The sequence below is a fragment of the Protobothrops mucrosquamatus genome, unplaced genomic scaffold, assembly GCF_001527695.2.
Source record: "Protobothrops mucrosquamatus isolate PMUCROS unplaced genomic scaffold, P.Mucros_1.0 scaffold4966, whole genome shotgun sequence".
Lineage (NCBI taxonomy): Eukaryota > Metazoa > Chordata > Lepidosauria > Squamata > Viperidae > Protobothrops > Protobothrops mucrosquamatus.
Window position 1 is genome coordinate 45,492 of NW_015390849.1, and position 16,946 is coordinate 62,437.

Consider the following 16,946-nt stretch of genomic DNA (forward strand, 5'->3'; position numbering starts at 1 on the left):
TGATCTCCCTTCCTTTCGCCGCGCCCTCAAGACTTGGTTATTCCAGCTTGCAGGACTGGCCTAGGGTAATTTTTAGGGGGGTTTTAATTATATTTTAAATTCGACAAATATTTAATATTCCTTTTAATTAATTTTAAATTTGTATTGTTTTGTATGTATTTTAAATAGATTGTCAGCCGCCCTGAGTCCTACGGGAGAAAGGCGGGATATAAATTCAAATATAAATAAATAAATAAAAATCAATGGAAAACATCGCCACCTCCAACATCTCAATATCTCACCTTGATGCAGTTCGTTACAGTTAATGTTTCCTGACTGGTCCCGATCAAACTGCTGGAACAGATTCCGCCACTGTTGTATATAACGCCACAGGGCTGAAAAGCCATAGAGGTCTATCCGGCCAGATTTGCTTTTGTCGAACATGTCTGCCGAGAGAGAAAGACGAGAAGGTGATGTTGCATTGCCTACATCGTTAATTATTTTTTTCCCAACCCAAAGTTGAAAGGGAGATGAGAGCGTCGTGCCGCTTTGGAGGCTGCTTAATTAGGGTTGAAGGTTTTTTTTTTTACAAGCCCTAGCATGCCATTTTGAACCCACTGAAGAAGTGTCTCCAAGTTTATCCTGTTCCTTGGAATGCCAACAGAAGACTTGGCTGAAATTGGGAAAAAGATTTTCCCTGAAACATGCCGAAGGCAATGGTGGACTATCTTTAGGAAGCTAGGTTTGCCCCTTAACCCAATTTACTGGTTTAGGTATTGAGGAAGCTATATATCAGTGGTTCTCAACCTTTTTAATGCCGCGACCCCCAACCGGTCGTAAGTCGAGGACTAAACCAGTCGTAAGTCGAGGACTAAACCGGTCGTAAGTCGAGGACTAAACCGGTCGTAAGTCAAGGACTACCCAACCGGTCGTAAGTCGAGGACTAAACCGGTCGTAAGTCAAGGACTAAACCGGTCGTAAGTCGAGGACTACCCAACCGGTCGTAAGCCGAGGACTTTCCCTGCCCGGGAGCGCCGTGCATGCGTGGTTCTGCCCCCTGCGCCGGCCGAGGCGTAGCTGGCAAGCGGCAGAGACAGAGCAGGCCGACCACCAGCTGGCCCAGCTCAAGGGAGGTAAGGCACCCGCCGGAAAAGGGGGAAAAAAAATGGCGGACAGCCTTGCTTGGCGACCCCCGTGAAATGGTCGATCGACCCCAAATGGGGTCGCGACCCATAGGTTGAGAACCGCTGCTATATATGCATGCAGACCTGTAGCTCCTCTTTGGCCTTCAAATGACCAGCCGCAGAACAGCAGTGGAGAAAGACACCCCTTTTCCCTTGTTTACGTGGGAAAAGAATAATGTGCTGTTGCAGAGAGCAGCTCCTTTGAGGGAGCGAAGCATCAGAGTCCACGAACCTCAGGCGTAATTATGCTTGTAATTATCCTTAGCATTCCATTCCATTTGAATCGCTTTATTATACGGACTCTCCTGCTCTCTTTTCGATTACACGCAAAGCAGCCTGTAACGTTTGTTTTCTTCACTATTTCATGGGTCTCCAGTTTTGAGATTTTTTTTTTTTCCAAAGAGGAGAGATTGAGAAGGAGCTGGAAAAACTTGAGCCTTAGGAAAAGGCGATGAGAGGGAGAAGAGAACAATCTTCAAAAACCTGAAGGGGCGTCATTCAAAAAATAAAGCTTATTCTCCGTCGTTCCAGCATGCAGACAGAAAATGGTTTATAAATTATAGGAAGATGGCTTCTGGTTGCACGCTAGGGGAAAAAAAAAATGCCCTGATGGTAAGAGCCAGGGCTGTGCAAATCTTCAAAGGGGGGTGTGTGTGTGTCATGGTTGCTTTGATGAAAAAATGAGTGCAATTATCCTTTGAAATGGCTTTGTGAAGCAAAGTGACCCCTTCTAAGAATGGAGAGGAATAACCATGTGGCTTTATTTGGCAGCTGTTCATCGGCCTCTGGTCCCTGCAACAGCTGGAAGGACATTCTGCCCAGCTGCAGGACCTTCACAGAAGCTTCCTTCTGTGGGAGAAGGCTGGGGGGGGGGGTTCTCCTTGCAGTCCTCTCCGGCAGCGCTTGCCCAAACCTCCAGCATCCCCTCCAGCAATTAAGCCTGGTCAAAAGACTCTCCCAGCTTTCACTAGTGACAAAGGTAAGAGATGTAGGGAAGCTCTGAGGCAAGGTGAGAAGCTTCCCTGAGCCACAGCAGGTTGTTTCTTTGCTTCAACCGAGAGAATCGGGTTGTCCTCCATGGCGTGAAGCTCTTCCTTGAGCTAAATTTAAGCCAAGCTTGCAGAACCCGAGTGAGAATGTTCAGTGAATGGAAGTAAAGGCCCACAGGAGCACGGAATCCCCCTTTCTTGGATGTGTCCAGATAAGAAGCTGGGTTGCTGCTGGTTGGAAATGCTTTAATTTGCATTTGTGCGCCAAGAGGGTCAACTCTGATGGCTCCAATTATCTCTTGCCATTCTACGTGGGATGAGTAACTAGGGCAGGGGTAGGCAACCTTGGCTCTTTTATGACTCGGGGACTTCAACTCCCAGAATTCCTGAGCCAGCCTGGCTCAGCTTGCAAACCTCTCCCTTTCCCCTCAGCATGGCTGGCTCAGGAATTCTGGGAGTTGAAGTCCACGAGTCATAAAAGAGCCAAGGCTGCCTACCCCAGGCCTAAGTCCTCCTGTTCTAAGCGGTGAGCCTCCTAGACCAGGGGTAAGCTGCTGGTCAATCCCTAGTTCAGGGGTAGGCGACCTTGGCTCTTTTATGACTCGTGGACTTCAACTCCCAACTGAATTCCAATTCTCTTTTTGCATGTGTTACAATGTATGTATATATTTTTTTTAAAAAAGGAAGAGCTTTGCTGACATGGTTGTGTCCACTATCTTAATTCCCTTATACATCTGACTAGGGCCAGGGGTAGGCAACCTTGGCTCTTTTATGACTCGTGGACTTCAACTCCCAGAATTCCTGAGCCAGCTTGGCTCAGCTTGGAAACCTCTCCCTTTCCCCTCAGCATGGCTGGCTCAGGAATTCTGGGAGTTGAAGTCCACGAGTCATAAAAGTGCCAAGGTTGCCTACCCCTGAACTAGGGATTGACCAGCAGCTTAGATTCCTTTAGAATGACATCTTGAAAAGACTTCTCCAGTGCCTACGTCATAAGAGACATTCGTATCAGTCTCATTTCACAGTTACTGCACAAATACCCAAGGCGCACAGGATGCTTTTACAACTCCCTGCTACTCTCGCATACCATCCTCGCTATAACAGACCCAAAGGCCATTATTACAGAATGTTTGTATTAGATTTATTATATTANTTTATTGTTTTTTACCCCTCCTTTTAGAGTGTTTTATTTCTTGTTTTATATTCTTTAGGGGTTGTTTTATGTAATTTTTTTCCTATTTCTTTTATGTTTATGTTTTTAAGTTCTTTGTAGCTCACACCCTTAATGCTGGTCTTTGACCATAATAAAAGTTGATTTGATTTATCGCGAAGATCTAGCCTGGGTACAAAATAAAAAAAAAACGTATTCATACCGTCTTAAGAAAAAAAGCAAATTATAAGAGAAGCCACAGAATCTATTTTGTTCATGTTCAAATACAAGCACCTTTTGAGAAAATATTGCGCAGGATTTTTCTGAACTGTCAAGAGCGGATGTACTTGATCTTCTGACGGCCTCATCCTAGTAGAGAATAGCTCCAGAAACTCTTGATGGAGAATCAGACCTACAGTATTACAGGGCCCCCACATGCTTTTCACCACGCTGAGTATAAATTCTTTTACCCCAAAAGAATTACTCATTACTTACTCATCATCATCAAGCAAGTATCATCGCTGAAAGCAGACCAATTGGAGTTGACAAGGGCCTGTTTCAGCTCCTTGGTTGTGATGTATCCACTGTGGTCAGCATCTACAGTCTGGAACCAAGAGAAAGCTTCTGGATCCACACCGGGGGGAATGTGGCCTGTGTGAGAAAGAACGAGATATAAAGAACATATACAGAGAACTGCAGGGCCTTTGACCAGAGCATGCCAAGAACCCCACCAACATTGACAGGAGACATCTAGCAAGCTTCTGACAACTGGTGAAGGTAAGATGAGACTCGAATCTTCTCCTCATTTGTTGACTCAGCCTTTCTCCCCCCCCCCACAAAAAGGCAGGGGGGATATGTTAAATGTGAGCTCACTTGGGCAGTGGGATGCAAAATCTTGTAAAAACAGAAGGGAAACAAATGAGGTCTTCTTCCAAAGATTTGTAATGCTCACGGCCAAGATGGAGAAGGCACGTTGCTTCAGCAGGATGCAAGTGCTATTGTGTTGTGTTGAGGAGGTTTCTGCACAGCAGTAAAGTTTTATGTCCATCTCCTGAGGAAGCCAACTTTGGTACTTTTCAGTTCTCTCCTTGGAACCTTAAATAATGCAATAGGAATGCCTTTCTGAACCGCTGGTCTAAACGGAGATGAATAATTCAATTAAAGACGGTTTCTCCAATTTTGCAACACAAACAGGCACCCACTACTGCAGCTGCAGAATCAGTCTGTAAAGTGATAGATGTCAGATATCATCTTCTTCCTTAACATGTAGCCGAGGGAGGCCTGATGCTACAGGCAAGTTTCCCTCCTTTGAGAGATGCTTTTACCTCACAGGCGTTCAAAATGTCTGCAAAACACAGGCGTTACCGCATTCCAACAACGCTTGCAAAATGTCACTTAGTCCAGGAAAAAAAAATGCTACTTGGCTCACAACCTGCCACACTGGGGGGTGGGTGGGTGGGTTATGGTTTAAATGTGCAGGGAGGATTGAAAATCCAGTCTTCTAAAAGTTTCTCAGCTGTCTACACATTTGTAGCTCTTGATCAGCACCAGAAAAGGAGATGGGAAATGCTTCAACGTAAGAACAAACTGAACAAATGACAACCGCACATTTCTCACTATAACTTGACATTCCAGATCTGGTAATCAGAGTTTTTTGTAGAAGGGCGGCAAAACGCCGCAGTGCAAAAATACAAATTTGAGGGTCAAGATCAACCGGTTCTTAGATAGGAAACCTGATAACAGACTTGATTTGAAATGTTCGCTTAGCTACAAAAAAAAAAATAAAAATAGAGTGAATATTGCAACCAATAGGGGGGAAAAAAGGATGGGCAGACGAGCAATTCCAGATAAATGAGGATATCCTGGTTCAACAGTGCATAGCTTCCGTGACATCCTGACAACTGAATTGAAACAAACGTCCTACCACTCACCTCCATGACCACCTGCCCCATAGGGCCCAGGTTGGGGAGCACCATAGGGATTAGTAGGCTGTCCATATGACCCTCCTGGGACTGGGCCACCCCCATACATTCCACCCGGAGGGCCAGAGGAAGGGTATCCATAGGGTCCTCCACTGGGTGGCGGTGGTCCATATGGGCCTCCAGGTGCTGGGCTCCCATATGATCCCCCGGAAGGCAGTCCACCTCCATACTGTCCACCAGGATAGCTGCCTTGAGGAGCTCCTGGAGCCTGTCCTGCATTTCCAGGGAAGCCCTGTGAAGGAACGAAAGAAGGAAGGAACTGTAAAAAAAAAGCAGACAATGAATCATCACAGGGCTTAGGTTTCTCAGTCCCTTCTTGTGAAATGTTCCTTCTCCCTTCTTCATAACTTCCATGGTTGTGAAATGCTCCTTGTTCCTTCCTACCTCCTCCTCAAGTTATCAGGGTAAACCACTTTTTGGTGCTGATGAATTCTTCAGCTCTTCTTACTCCACAAGAAAAGAGAAACCATTTGGGGGTTAGGAAAATACAAGAGCAGCTATAAAACAGACATTCCACCTGTAGAAGGTGTCAGGGTCAATCTCTGAACTGGCTGCCAAGGCTGAGAAATCAGGATAGGATACTCTTTCTATAGCAATGTGGATTGTCTGAATTTCAGTTGGCCCATAAATATTTTTTTTATCATCTTACAAATACCAGCTCCAAGTTCGGGTTTAATTAATATTTGTTTTAAAAATGGTTATTTCCAGAGAATCAATTTTTTTTAAAATATATCTAAAGATCTAATGTCTAGGGAAGACTTATTCATTTTATTAAGTTGTATATTTAATTGTTTCCTGATGGGTGGGTATATTTCCATTTGGGATAAAGCCAGATTGAATCATAGGGATAATTTTGCCAATAATCATTTTTGTCGATTAGCTGACAATTTGGTGTATAGTTTATAGTCTTTTAAGGAATGAAATGGGCCCATAAGAATCTTAATTTTTAGCAAATAAGGAGATGGATACAGGAAATAACAAAGCAACAAATTGAACTTAAACCCGAAATATTCCTGTTAGGCATAATCAATCCAAAGATGGAAAAGCAATTTGAATACATCATTATACATATAATGACTGCTGCACGCATTGCCTATGCGCAATGCTGGAAAAGGGAAAACATACCAACAAGTGCAACGATAATACATAAGGTATTAGAATGTGCTGAGATGAATAAACTTACTTTAGAAATAAAAGACAAAGAAGTTACAGAATTTTATGAGATATGGATGGACATGTACTATAAATGGTTAGAATTGAGGAATAAAAAAGTATGAGAAGTAATGTAAATAAATGTAAGAGATATAGGACACAGTATTGTTAAGAAAAAAGAAAAAAATGTACTTTGTATTTTTGTGATGTGTAAAGACAAAAAGAAAAAAGAAAAATTAAAAAAAAAGAATCTTAATTTTTATGCAATACTTTGTATCAAGGAGATCAATAACAATAACAAAAACAAGGAGATCCTTTAACAGACTCTTGGAAAAAGTCTAAGGCAATTTTGATTCTTAAGTCAGAGCTTGCACAACATCCTGATCAGGCTCACCCTCAGCAACTGTTAAGAAGGGTGTTAAGGAAGAAGTGATAAAGAAAATCCTGGACTGTGCTGAGATGGACAAATTAACAAAAGAGATAAAAGAAAAGGAAGACACAGACTACTATTTAATATGGAACAAGTGGTATGACTGGCTGGAGAGTAGAAATAAGAGAGAATAAATGTGGAAAGGTTAAAAGTGGAAAATGTGTGTATAATAACGTATGAAGGAAGAAAAATGCAAATAAGAAACAATGGGGCAACAAGGACAAATACTCCAAAGAAGAATAAGGAGGGGGGAAATGTAAATAATAGAAGATTACTGTTACAAAATTGCTGTTAAAATATATACTGTGTATATATGTGTGTTATGTTTTGTTTTGTTGGTTTAAATAATAAAAATTAAAAAAAAAAAAAAAAAAAAAGAAGGGTGGACTTCAATTCCCAGAATGCTCCAGCCAGCAGAGGTGGACTTCAACTCCCAGAATTCCCCAGCCCATGAAAACACTTCCTCACTATGTTTTGGGGAGCTTCCTTCCCCTCCATCCCCAACAACCTCCATTTCCCCCCCCTCCCATGACGTCACTATTCCGTCGGCCTGGCCGTGACGTCACCCTGCGTCACTGAAAAGCGCGACTCGTTTCCTTGCCGGCGCTATCCTTTCCGCTCTCCCCACCCTTTCCCGGTTGCCTAGGCAACGCCCAGCCCCTCCAATAGAGAGCCCACTCGACGTCGCCTCAGTTACGGGGGGGGGTCCCGTCAGCCACCGCGGCGGGGACGAGCTGGACGCCTGTTTCGCGCGCGTGCCCGCCGCCTCACCTGTCCATACGGGTAACTGGCCGCCATGGAATCTTCGTCGCTCGCCCCCCGTCCTCCTTGTCGCGCGGGTACGCCCTTCCTGTTTGGCTCCGCCCCCCCTCACCCCCGCTCTAAGTGATTGGATGAGAGGACCCTCGCGTGGAGCGCGAACTTGGGCGGATCGGCTGTCACTCACTCTGGTGGGCGGGGCTTCGTGGGCGGGAAGCCTATAAAAGGAGAAATCGCATTTTTCTTCTTTCTTTTTTTAAGTGGTTGCGTTAGGGATTTCTGATAGTAGCTGCGCAATTGTTCGTTTAGTGTATTTCTGATTTGCATCGAAGAATTCAAAGCGGTGGCCTGGGTGAATGGGTGTGTTACTCCCCCCCCTTCACACCAGCCCTGTAAGGTAGGCTCCAATCACCTGCATTTATTGGGCGGATTTCCAAAAGCTGCTCTCGCTATTGAGTCAACTTTTTTTTCTTTTTATTTTATTTTTCACCTTTTCTTCTTTGGGTAAAACACGCATAGGTTATTTGGGGGGTAAATTCAGAGGAAAAGCAACCAAGTCTCCGGGCACTTGAAGGACTAAGCCAGCATTTCTCAACCTCAGCAACCAACTCTCCGAATCAAACTCCATCCCTGCTGGGGAATTCTGGGAGATGAAGTCCACACGTCTTCCAAGTTGCTGAGGTTGAGAAACACAGCTATAAGCCATCCAGATACTGGGCAGATAAGGAATGGAATAGAAATAGAAATAGAATAGAGGAATGAACAATAGAATGCAATAGAGTACAATAGAATAGAATAGAGGAAAATAGAATAGAATAGAGGAAAATTAGAATAGACTAGAGGAATGAAGAATAGAATAGAATAGAATAGAATAGAATAGAGGAGAACAGAATAGAATAGAGGAAAATAGAATAGAATAGAGGAAAATTAGAATAGAATAGAGGAATGAAGAATAAAATAGAATAGAGGAGAATAGAATACAATAGAATAGAATAGAATAGAGGAAAATAGAATAAAATAGAGGAAAATAGAATAGAATAGAGGAAAATTAGAATAGAATAGAGGAATGAAGAATAGAATAAAATAGAATAGAGGAGAATAGAATAGGAATAGAGGAGAATAGAATAGAATACAATAGAGTACAATAGAATACAATAGAATAGAATAGAGGAAAATTAGAATAGATTAGAGGAATGAAGAATAGAATAGAGGAGAATAGAATAGAATAGAATAGAGGAGAATAGAATAGAGGAAAATAGAATAGAATAAAGGAAAATTAGAATAGAATAGAGGAATGAAGAATAGAGGAGAATAGAATAGAATAGGAATAGAGGAATGAAGAATAGAATAGAATAGAGGAGAATAGAAAATAGAATAGAGGAGAATAGAATAGAATAGGAATAGAGGAATGAAGAATAGAATAGAATAGAGGAGAATAGAATAGAATAGAGGAAAATAGAATAGAGGAGAATAGAATAGAATAGGAATAGAGGAATGAAGAATAGAATAGAATAGAGTAGAATAGAATAGAGGAAAATAGAATAGAATAGGAATAGAGGAATGAAGAATAGAATAGAGGAGAATAGAATAGAATAGAGGAAAATAGAATAGAGGAAAATAGAATAGAATAGGAATAGAGGAATGAAGAATAGAATAGAATAGAGGAGAATAGAATAGAATAGAGGAATAGAATAGAATATGGCAGTCATAAAGCGCCACAGTCATTAAGCAAATGCCCTGGTTATTAAGCGAACCAATGGTTTGCTATGGGGGTGCAATTTTGCCAAAACCCGGAAATAAGTCCTGTTTTTTGGCAAAACCATTGTAAAGTGAATGTGGGACACTGCAAACAGCTGTAAATGCAGCCCCCTTGCTGAGTTCGGTCACGTGTCCATGGAGGGGCATGACTGTCAGAACTTTGAATCTGGGTTGTAAGTCCCCCTTTTCAGGTCAGTCATGCGGTCAATAAACAGTTGTAAGTTAAGAACTAACTGGACTTGGTAAATCTGTGCCCCCAAAGTATCCACTGTTTTGCTTTTGTGGGATGAGTTGTCAAAAATTAAGAAGAAAAAAACTGTTAGATATATTACCACTGTCACCAAATTCTTTCCTTCATGATGCACAACAGAGGAGGGATCACCCGGTATCCTATTTTCCACCCTATCCTGTTGCTGTTGTAGAAATAAAAGGGTTAAGGCTGGAATAAACAAAGGCTGGTGTGTAAGAAATAAACAGGGAGCTTTGTATATGCTGGCTGATCTGAATTGTGTATGTTCAGTGCTTGCTCTGAACAGGATATAGGGACTGACTGGGAGGGTGTTGGGTGAGAACTAAATTGGAAATTACTGAGTAATTTTCAAACAAAAATCCTGTCATGTTTTGTTTAGGAACTGAATTAGCGCCACGAGTAAATACCCTGCATTTTATTCCTACCCGTTTCCATTCAATTTGATGAAAATGAATGTGATTTCTTTTCCCCAAAGGAGAATGAATTCCAGTGATTTAGTTGCAAGATGTCTTTAGCAATGTGGCCAAGTGTCTCTATTGTACTCTGTAGCTTTCAGCAGCCTTTCTAGCATCTTATATTCTCAATAAATCTCAAAGAAAGGTGTCAGAAGAGAAGCACCGATGCTCCTTGAGTTATGACCCCTAATTCAGCAACTGTTCAAAGTCATGAGGGTGGTGAACAAGAGGGATTTAGAACTGGTCCTCAAAGTTCTGGTCATCCCAGCATCCCTATAGTTGTGGGCTGAGGTGGTGAGGCCCTAGATCAGGGGTAGGCAACCTTGGCTCTTTTATGACTCGTGGACTTCAACTCCCAGAATTCCTGAGCCAGCCATGCTGGCTCAGGAATTCTGGGAGTTGAAGTCCACGAGTCATAAAAGAGCCAAGGTTGCCTACCCTTGCTCTAGATTAAGAGGGCAGAGAAGACCAACAAAGATCTGGAGGTTAAACCATATGATGAACAGCTAAGGGAAATAGTTATGATTAGCTTAACGAAGAGAAGCCTTAGAGCAGGGGTCTTCAACCCCCGCTGGGAGTTGAATTCTGGGAGTTGAAGTCCACAAGTCTTAAAGTTGCCAAGGTTGAGGACCCCTGGCTTAGAGGTGTCCCAATAGCCATCTTCCAATGCTTGAAGGGCTGTTATGGGGAAGAGGAGGGATTAATTCTTCAGAACACCTGAGGGCAGGATAAGAAGTAATGGATGGATGGTTATCAAAGAGAGACCCAACCTAAAACTAAGGAGAAATTTCATGATAGTGAGAACAACTAATCGGTGGAATGGCTTTCCTCCAGAAGTTGCGGGTGCTCCATCTGTGGAGGTTTTCAAGAACAGATTGGAGAACCATTTGCCCAGAATGGTATAAGGCCGGGGTGGATAACTATGGTTCCTTTATGACCCGTGGACTTCAACTCCCAGAATTCCTGAGTCAGCTGGCTCAGGAATTCTGGGAGTTGAAGTCCATAAGTCATAAAGAGGCCATAGTTGCCCGACCCCGGTACTGGGTCTCTTGCTTGAGTAGGGAGTTGGACTAATAATAATAATAATAATAATAATAATAATAATAATAATGGTAAAGTTGGAAGGGTCCTTGGAGGTCATCTAGTCCAACCCCCTGCTCAGACAGGAAACCCTGTACCATTTCGGACCAATGGCTGTCCAGTCTCTTCTTAAAAACTTCCAGTGTTGGAGCATTCACCGCTTCTGGAGGCAGGTTGTTCCACTGGTTAATTGTTCTAACTGTCAGGAAGTTTCTCCTTAGTTCTAGGTTGCTTCTCTCCTTGATCAGTTTCCATCTGTTGCTTCTTGTCCTGCCTTCAGGCGCTTTGGAGAATAGCTAGAAGACCTCCACGGTCCCTTCCAGCCCTATGACAATTCTTTGTGATTGTGAACCAGGTGCTTGGCTATTGGCTCACACTGTAATTACAGCAGCCTGCAGTTGTGTGACTGCCATTTGCTACTTTTGTTCCCAGAAGCTGGCAGGGAAGGTTGCATGTTGTCGGATAACTCGCTCATACTCCGTTAGCTTTTTCTCCCAAGGAGCCTGGCTGTGTGATCCTTGCTTAATGATGGCAACAGGGACAGCCAGCATTGCCATTGCTAAAGGATGCAGTCACGTGACAGGACCCTTTACGACTGCACTGCTTAGCGACGGAAATTCCAATTGCCATCATTAAGTGATGGCAATCCTTGAATGGCAACAAATTTGTTTCGTGACTGTTCAAAGTTACAACGGCACTGAAAAGAGTAAGACAGTTTTTCACACGATCACTGCAGCATCTCTGTGGTCACATGATCGAAATTCAGGCCCGTGGCAACTGGCATGTATTTATGAGGGTTGCCGTGTCCCGGGGGATCACGTGTGGTGCCTTTTTGTGACCTCCTGACAAGCAAAGTCAATGGAGAAGCCAGATTCGTTTAACCACCATGTTACTAACTTATCAACGGCAGTGATTGACGTAACTGTGGAAAGAAAGGTCATAAAATGGGTCAAAATTCACTTAAAAATTGTCTTGCTCAGCAATGGAAACTTTGGGCTCAATTGTAGTNTTTATTGTTTTTTACCCCTCCTTTTAGAGTGTTTTATTTCTTGTTTTATATTCTTTAGGGGTTGTTTTATGTAATTTTTTTCCTATTTCTTTTATGTTTATGTTTTTAAGTTCTTTGTAGCTCACACCCTTAATGCTGGTCTTTGACCATAATAAAAGTTGATTTGATTTATCGCGAAGATCTAGCCTGGGTACAAAATTAAAAAAAACCGTATTCATACCGTCTCAAGAAAAAAAGCAAATTATAAGAGAAGCCACAGAATCTATTTTGTTCATGTTCAAATACAAGCACCTTTTGAGAAAATATTGCGCGGGATTTTTCTGAACTGTCAAGAGCGGATGTACTTGATCTTCTGACGGCCTCATCCTAGTAGAGAATAGCTCCAGAAACTCTTGATGGAGAATCAGACCTACAGTATTACAGGGCCCCCACATGCTTTTCACCACGCTGAGTATAAATTCTTTTACCCCAAAAGAATTACTCATTACTTACTCATCATCATCAAGCAAGTATCATCGCTGAAAGCAGACCAATTGGAGTTGACAAGGGCCTGCTTGAGCTCCTTAGTTGTGATGTATCCACTGTGGTCAGCATCTACAGTCTGGAACCAAGAGAAAGCTTCTGGATCCACACCGGGGGGAATGTGGCCTGTGTGAGAAAGAACGAGATATAAAGAACATATACAGAGAACTGCAGGGCCTTTGACCAGAGCATGCCAAGAACCCCACCAACATTGAGAGGAGACATCTAGCAAGCTTCTGACAACTGGAGAAGGTAAGATGAGACTCGAATCTTCTCCTCATTTGTTGACTCAGCCTTTCTCCCCCCCCCCACAAAAAGGCAGGGGGGATATGTTAAATGTGAGCTCACTTGGGCAGTGGGATGCAAAATCTTGTAAAAACAGAAGGGAAACAAATGAGGTCTTCTTCCAAAGATTTGTAATGCTCACGGCCAAGATGGAGAAGGCACGTTGCTTCAGCAGGATGCAAGTGCTATTGTGTTGTGTTGAGGAGGTTTCTGCACAGCAGTAAAGTTTTATGTCCATCTCCTGAGGAAGCCAACTTTGGTACTTTTCAGTTCTCTCCTTGGAGCCTTAAATAATGCAATAGGAATGCCTTTCTGAACCGCTGGTCTAAACGGAGATGAATAATTCAATTAAAGACGGTTTCTCCAATTTTGCAACACAAACAGGCACCCACTATTGCAGCTGCAGAATCAGTCTGTAAAGTGATAGATGTCAGATATCATCTTCTTCCTTAACATGTAGCCGAGGGAGGCCTGATGCTACAGGCAAGTTTCCCTCCTTTGAGAGATGCTTTTACCTCACAGGCGTTCAAAATGTCTGCAAAACACAGGCGTTACCGCATTCCAACAACGCTTGCAAAATGTCACTTAGTCCAGGAAAAAAAAATGCTACTTGGCTCACAACCTGCCACACTGGGGGATGGGTGGGTGGGTTATGGTTTATATGTGCAGGGAGGATTGAAAATCCAGTCTTCTAAAAGTTTCTCAGCTGTCTACACATTTGTAGATCTTGATCAGCACCAGAAAAGGAGATGGGAAATGCTTCAACGTAAGAACAAACTGAACAAATGACAACCGCACATTTCTCACTATAACTTGACATTCCAGATCTGGTAATCAGAGTTTTTTGTAGAAGGGCGGCAAAACGCCGCAGTGCAAAAATACAAATTTGAGGGTCAAGATCAACCGGTTCTTAGATAGGAAACCTGATAACAGACTTGATTTGAAATGTTCGCTTAGCTACAAAAAAAAATAAAAATAGAGTGAATATTGCAACCAATAGGGGGGAAAAAATGATGGGCAGACGAGCAATTCCAGATAAATGAGGATATCCTGGTTCAACAGTGCATAGCTTCCGTGACATCCTGACAACTGAATTGAAACAAACGTCCTACCACTCACCTCCATGACCACCTGCCCCATAGGGCCCAGGTTGGGGAGCACCATAGGGATTAGTAGGCTGTCCATATGACCCTCCTGGGACGGGGCCACCCCCATACATTCCACCCGGAGGGCCAGAGGAAGGGTATCCATAGGGTCCTCCACTGGGTGGTGGTGGTCCATATGGGCCTCCAGGTGCTGGGCTCCCATATGATCCCCCGGAAGGCAGTCCACCTCCATACTGTCCACCAGGATAGCTGCCTTGAGGAGCTCCTGGAGCCTGTCCTGCATTTCCAGGGAAGCCCTGTGAAGGAACGAAAGAAGGAAGGAACTGTAAAAAAAAAAGCAGACAATGAATCATCACAGGGCTTAGGTTTCTCAGTCTCTTCTTGTGAAATGTTCCTTCTCCCTTCTTCATAACTTCCATGGTTGTGAAATGCTCCTTGTTCCTTCCTACCTCCTCCTCAAGTTATCAGGGTAAACCACTTTTTGGTGCTGATGAATTCTTCAGCTCTTCTTACTCCACAAGAAAAGAGAAACCATTTGGGGGTTAGGAAAATACAAGAGCAGCTATAAAACAGACATTCCACCTGTAGAAGGTGTCAGGGTCAATCTCTGAACTGGCTGCCAAGGCTGAGAAATCAGGATAGGATACTCTTTCTATAGCAATGTGGATTGTCTGAATTTCAGTTGGCCCATAAATATTTTTTTTATCATCTTACAAATACCAGCTCCAAGTTCGGGTTTAATTAATATTTGTTTTAAAAATGGTTATTTCCAGAGAATCATTTTTTTTAAATATATCTAAAGATCTAATGTCTAGGGAAGACTTATTCATTTTATTAAGTTGTATATTTAATTGTTTCCTGATGGGTGGGTATATTTCCATTTGGGATAAAGCCAGATTGAATCATAGGGATAATTTTGCCAATAATCATTTTTGTCGATTAGCTGACAATTTGGTGTATAGTTTATAGTCTTTTAAGGAATGAAATGGGCCCATAAGAATCTTAATTTTTAGCAAATAAGGAGATGGATACAGGAAATAACAAAGCAACAAATTGAACTTAAACCCGAAATATTCCTATTAGGCATAATCAATCCAAAGATGGAAAAGCAATTTGAATACATCATTATACATATAATAACTGCTGCACGCATTGCCTATGCGCAATGCTGGAAAAGGGAAAACATACCAACAAGTGCAACGATAATACATAAGGTATTAGAATGTGCTGAGATGAATAAACTTACTTTAGAAATAAAAGACAAAGAAGTTACAGAATTTTATGAGATATGGATGGACATGTACTATAAATGGTTAGAATTGAGGAATAAAAAAGTATGAGAAGTAATGTAAATAAATGTAAGAGATATAGGACACAGTATTGTTAAGAAAAAAGAAAAAAATGTACTTTGTATTTTTGTGATGTGTAAAGACAAAAAGAAAAAAGAAAAATTAAAAAAAAAGAATCTTAATTTTTATGCAATACTTTGTATCAAGGAGATCAATAACAATAACAAAAACAAGGAGATCTTTAACAGACTCTTGGAAAAAGTCTAGGCAATTTTGATTCTTAAGTCAGAGCTTGCACAACATCCTGATCAGGCTCACCCTCAGCAACTGTTAAGAAGGGTGTTAAGGAAGAAGTGATAAAGAAAATCCTGGACTGTGCTGAGATGGACAAATTAACAAAAGAGATAAAAGAAAAGGAAGACACAGACTACTATTTAATATGGAACAAGTGGTATGACTGGCTGGAGAGTAGAAATAAGAGAGAATAAATGTGGAAAGGTTAAAAGTGAAAAATGTGTGTATAATGTATGAAGGAAGAAAAATGCAAATAAGAAACAATGGGGCAACAAGGACAAATACTCCAAAGAAGAATAAGGGGGGGGGGGAAATGTAAATAATAGAAGATTACTGTTACGAAATTGCTGTTAAAATATATACTGTGTATATATGTGTGTTATGTTTTGTTTTGTTTGTTTAAATAATAAAAATTTAAAAAAAAAAAAAGAAGGGTGGACTTCAATTCCCAGAATGCTCCAGCCAGCAGAGGTGGACTTCAACTCCCAGAATTCCCCAGCCCATGAAAACACTTCCTCACTATGTTTTGGGGAGCTTCCTTCCCCCTCCATCCCCAACAACCTCCATTTCCCCCCCTCCCATGACGTCACTATTCCGTCGGCCTGGCCGTGACGTCACCCTACGTCACTGAAAAGCGCGACTCGTTTCCTTGCCGGCGCTATCCTTTCCGTTCTCCCCACCCTTTCCCGGTTGCCTAGGCAACGCCCAGCCCCTCCAATAGAGAGCCCACTCGACGTCGCCTCAGTTACGGGGGGGGCTCCCGTCAGCCACCGCGGCGGGGACGAGCTGGACGCCTGTTTCGCGCGCGTGCCCGCCGCCTCACCTGTCCATACGGGTAACTGGCCGCCATGGAATCTTCGTCGCTCGCCCCCCGTCCTCCTTGTCGCGCGGGTACGCCCTTCCTGTTTGGCTCCGCCCCCCCCTCACCCCCGCTCTAAGTGATTGGATGAGAGGACCCTCGCGTGGAGCGCGAACTTGGGCGGATCGGCTGTCACTCACTCTGGTGGGCGGGGCTTCGTGGGCGGGAAGCCTATAAAAGGAGAAATCGCATTTTTTTTCTTTCTTTTTTTAAGTGGTTGCGTTAGGGATTTCTGATAGTAGCTGCGCAATTGTTCGTTTAGTGTATTTCTGATTTGCATCGAAGAATTCAAAGCGGTGGCCTGGGTGAATGGGTGTGTTACTCCCCCCCCTTCACACCAGCCCTGTAAGGTAGGCTCCAATCACCTGCATTTATTGGGCAGATTTCCAAAAGCTGCTCTCGCTATTGAGTCAACGT

At 42.8% G+C, this 16,946-nt stretch overlaps 2 protein-coding genes across 2 annotated transcripts in view; both read right to left on the reverse strand.

The window, feature by feature from the left end:
• Positions 1 to 7,713, reverse strand: part of LOC107299467 (peflin) — a 10,946-nt gene extending 3,233 nt beyond the window's left edge. Inside the window, exons 1-4 of the mRNA XM_015828822.1 lie at positions 7,635 to 7,713; positions 5,231 to 5,513; positions 3,795 to 3,950; positions 282 to 425 (exon numbers count right to left, since the gene is read on the reverse strand). Of these exons, the coding sequence (XP_015684308.1) occupies positions 282 to 425; positions 3,795 to 3,950; positions 5,231 to 5,513; positions 7,635 to 7,661 (610 nt within the window). The 5' untranslated portion in view covers positions 7,662 to 7,713. The remainder of the gene's footprint in view (positions 1 to 281; positions 426 to 3,794; positions 3,951 to 5,230; positions 5,514 to 7,634) is intronic.
• Positions 7,714 to 12,506: 4,793 nt separating this feature from the next.
• LOC107299466 (peflin-like) lies at positions 12,507 to 16,572 on the reverse strand. Its single transcript, XM_015828821.1, has 3 exons — positions 16,494 to 16,572; positions 14,101 to 14,383; positions 12,507 to 12,822 (listed from the first exon to the last, which is right to left on the reverse strand). Exons 1-3 carry the CDS (start codon positions 16,518 to 16,520, stop codon positions 12,659 to 12,661), a joined length of 474 nt encoding a protein of 157 aa, XP_015684307.1. The 5' UTR covers positions 16,521 to 16,572; the 3' UTR covers positions 12,507 to 12,658.
• Positions 16,573 to 16,946: the final 374 nt, after the last annotated feature.

Excerpts from the sequence above, each read along its gene's own strand:
- LOC107299466 (XM_015828821.1), bottom strand. The coding sequence starts at position 16,520 with ATGGCGGCCAGTTACCCGTATGGACAG. Across the intron at positions 14,384-16,493 it reads CCAGTTACCCGTATGGACAG|GGCTTCCCTGGAAATGCAGG; the intron begins GTGAGGCGGCGG and ends GTTCCTTCACAG. Across the intron at positions 12,823-14,100 it reads TGGGGCAGGTGGTCATGGAG|GCCACATTCCCCCCGGTGTG; the intron begins GTGAGTGGTAGG and ends TTTCTCACACAG.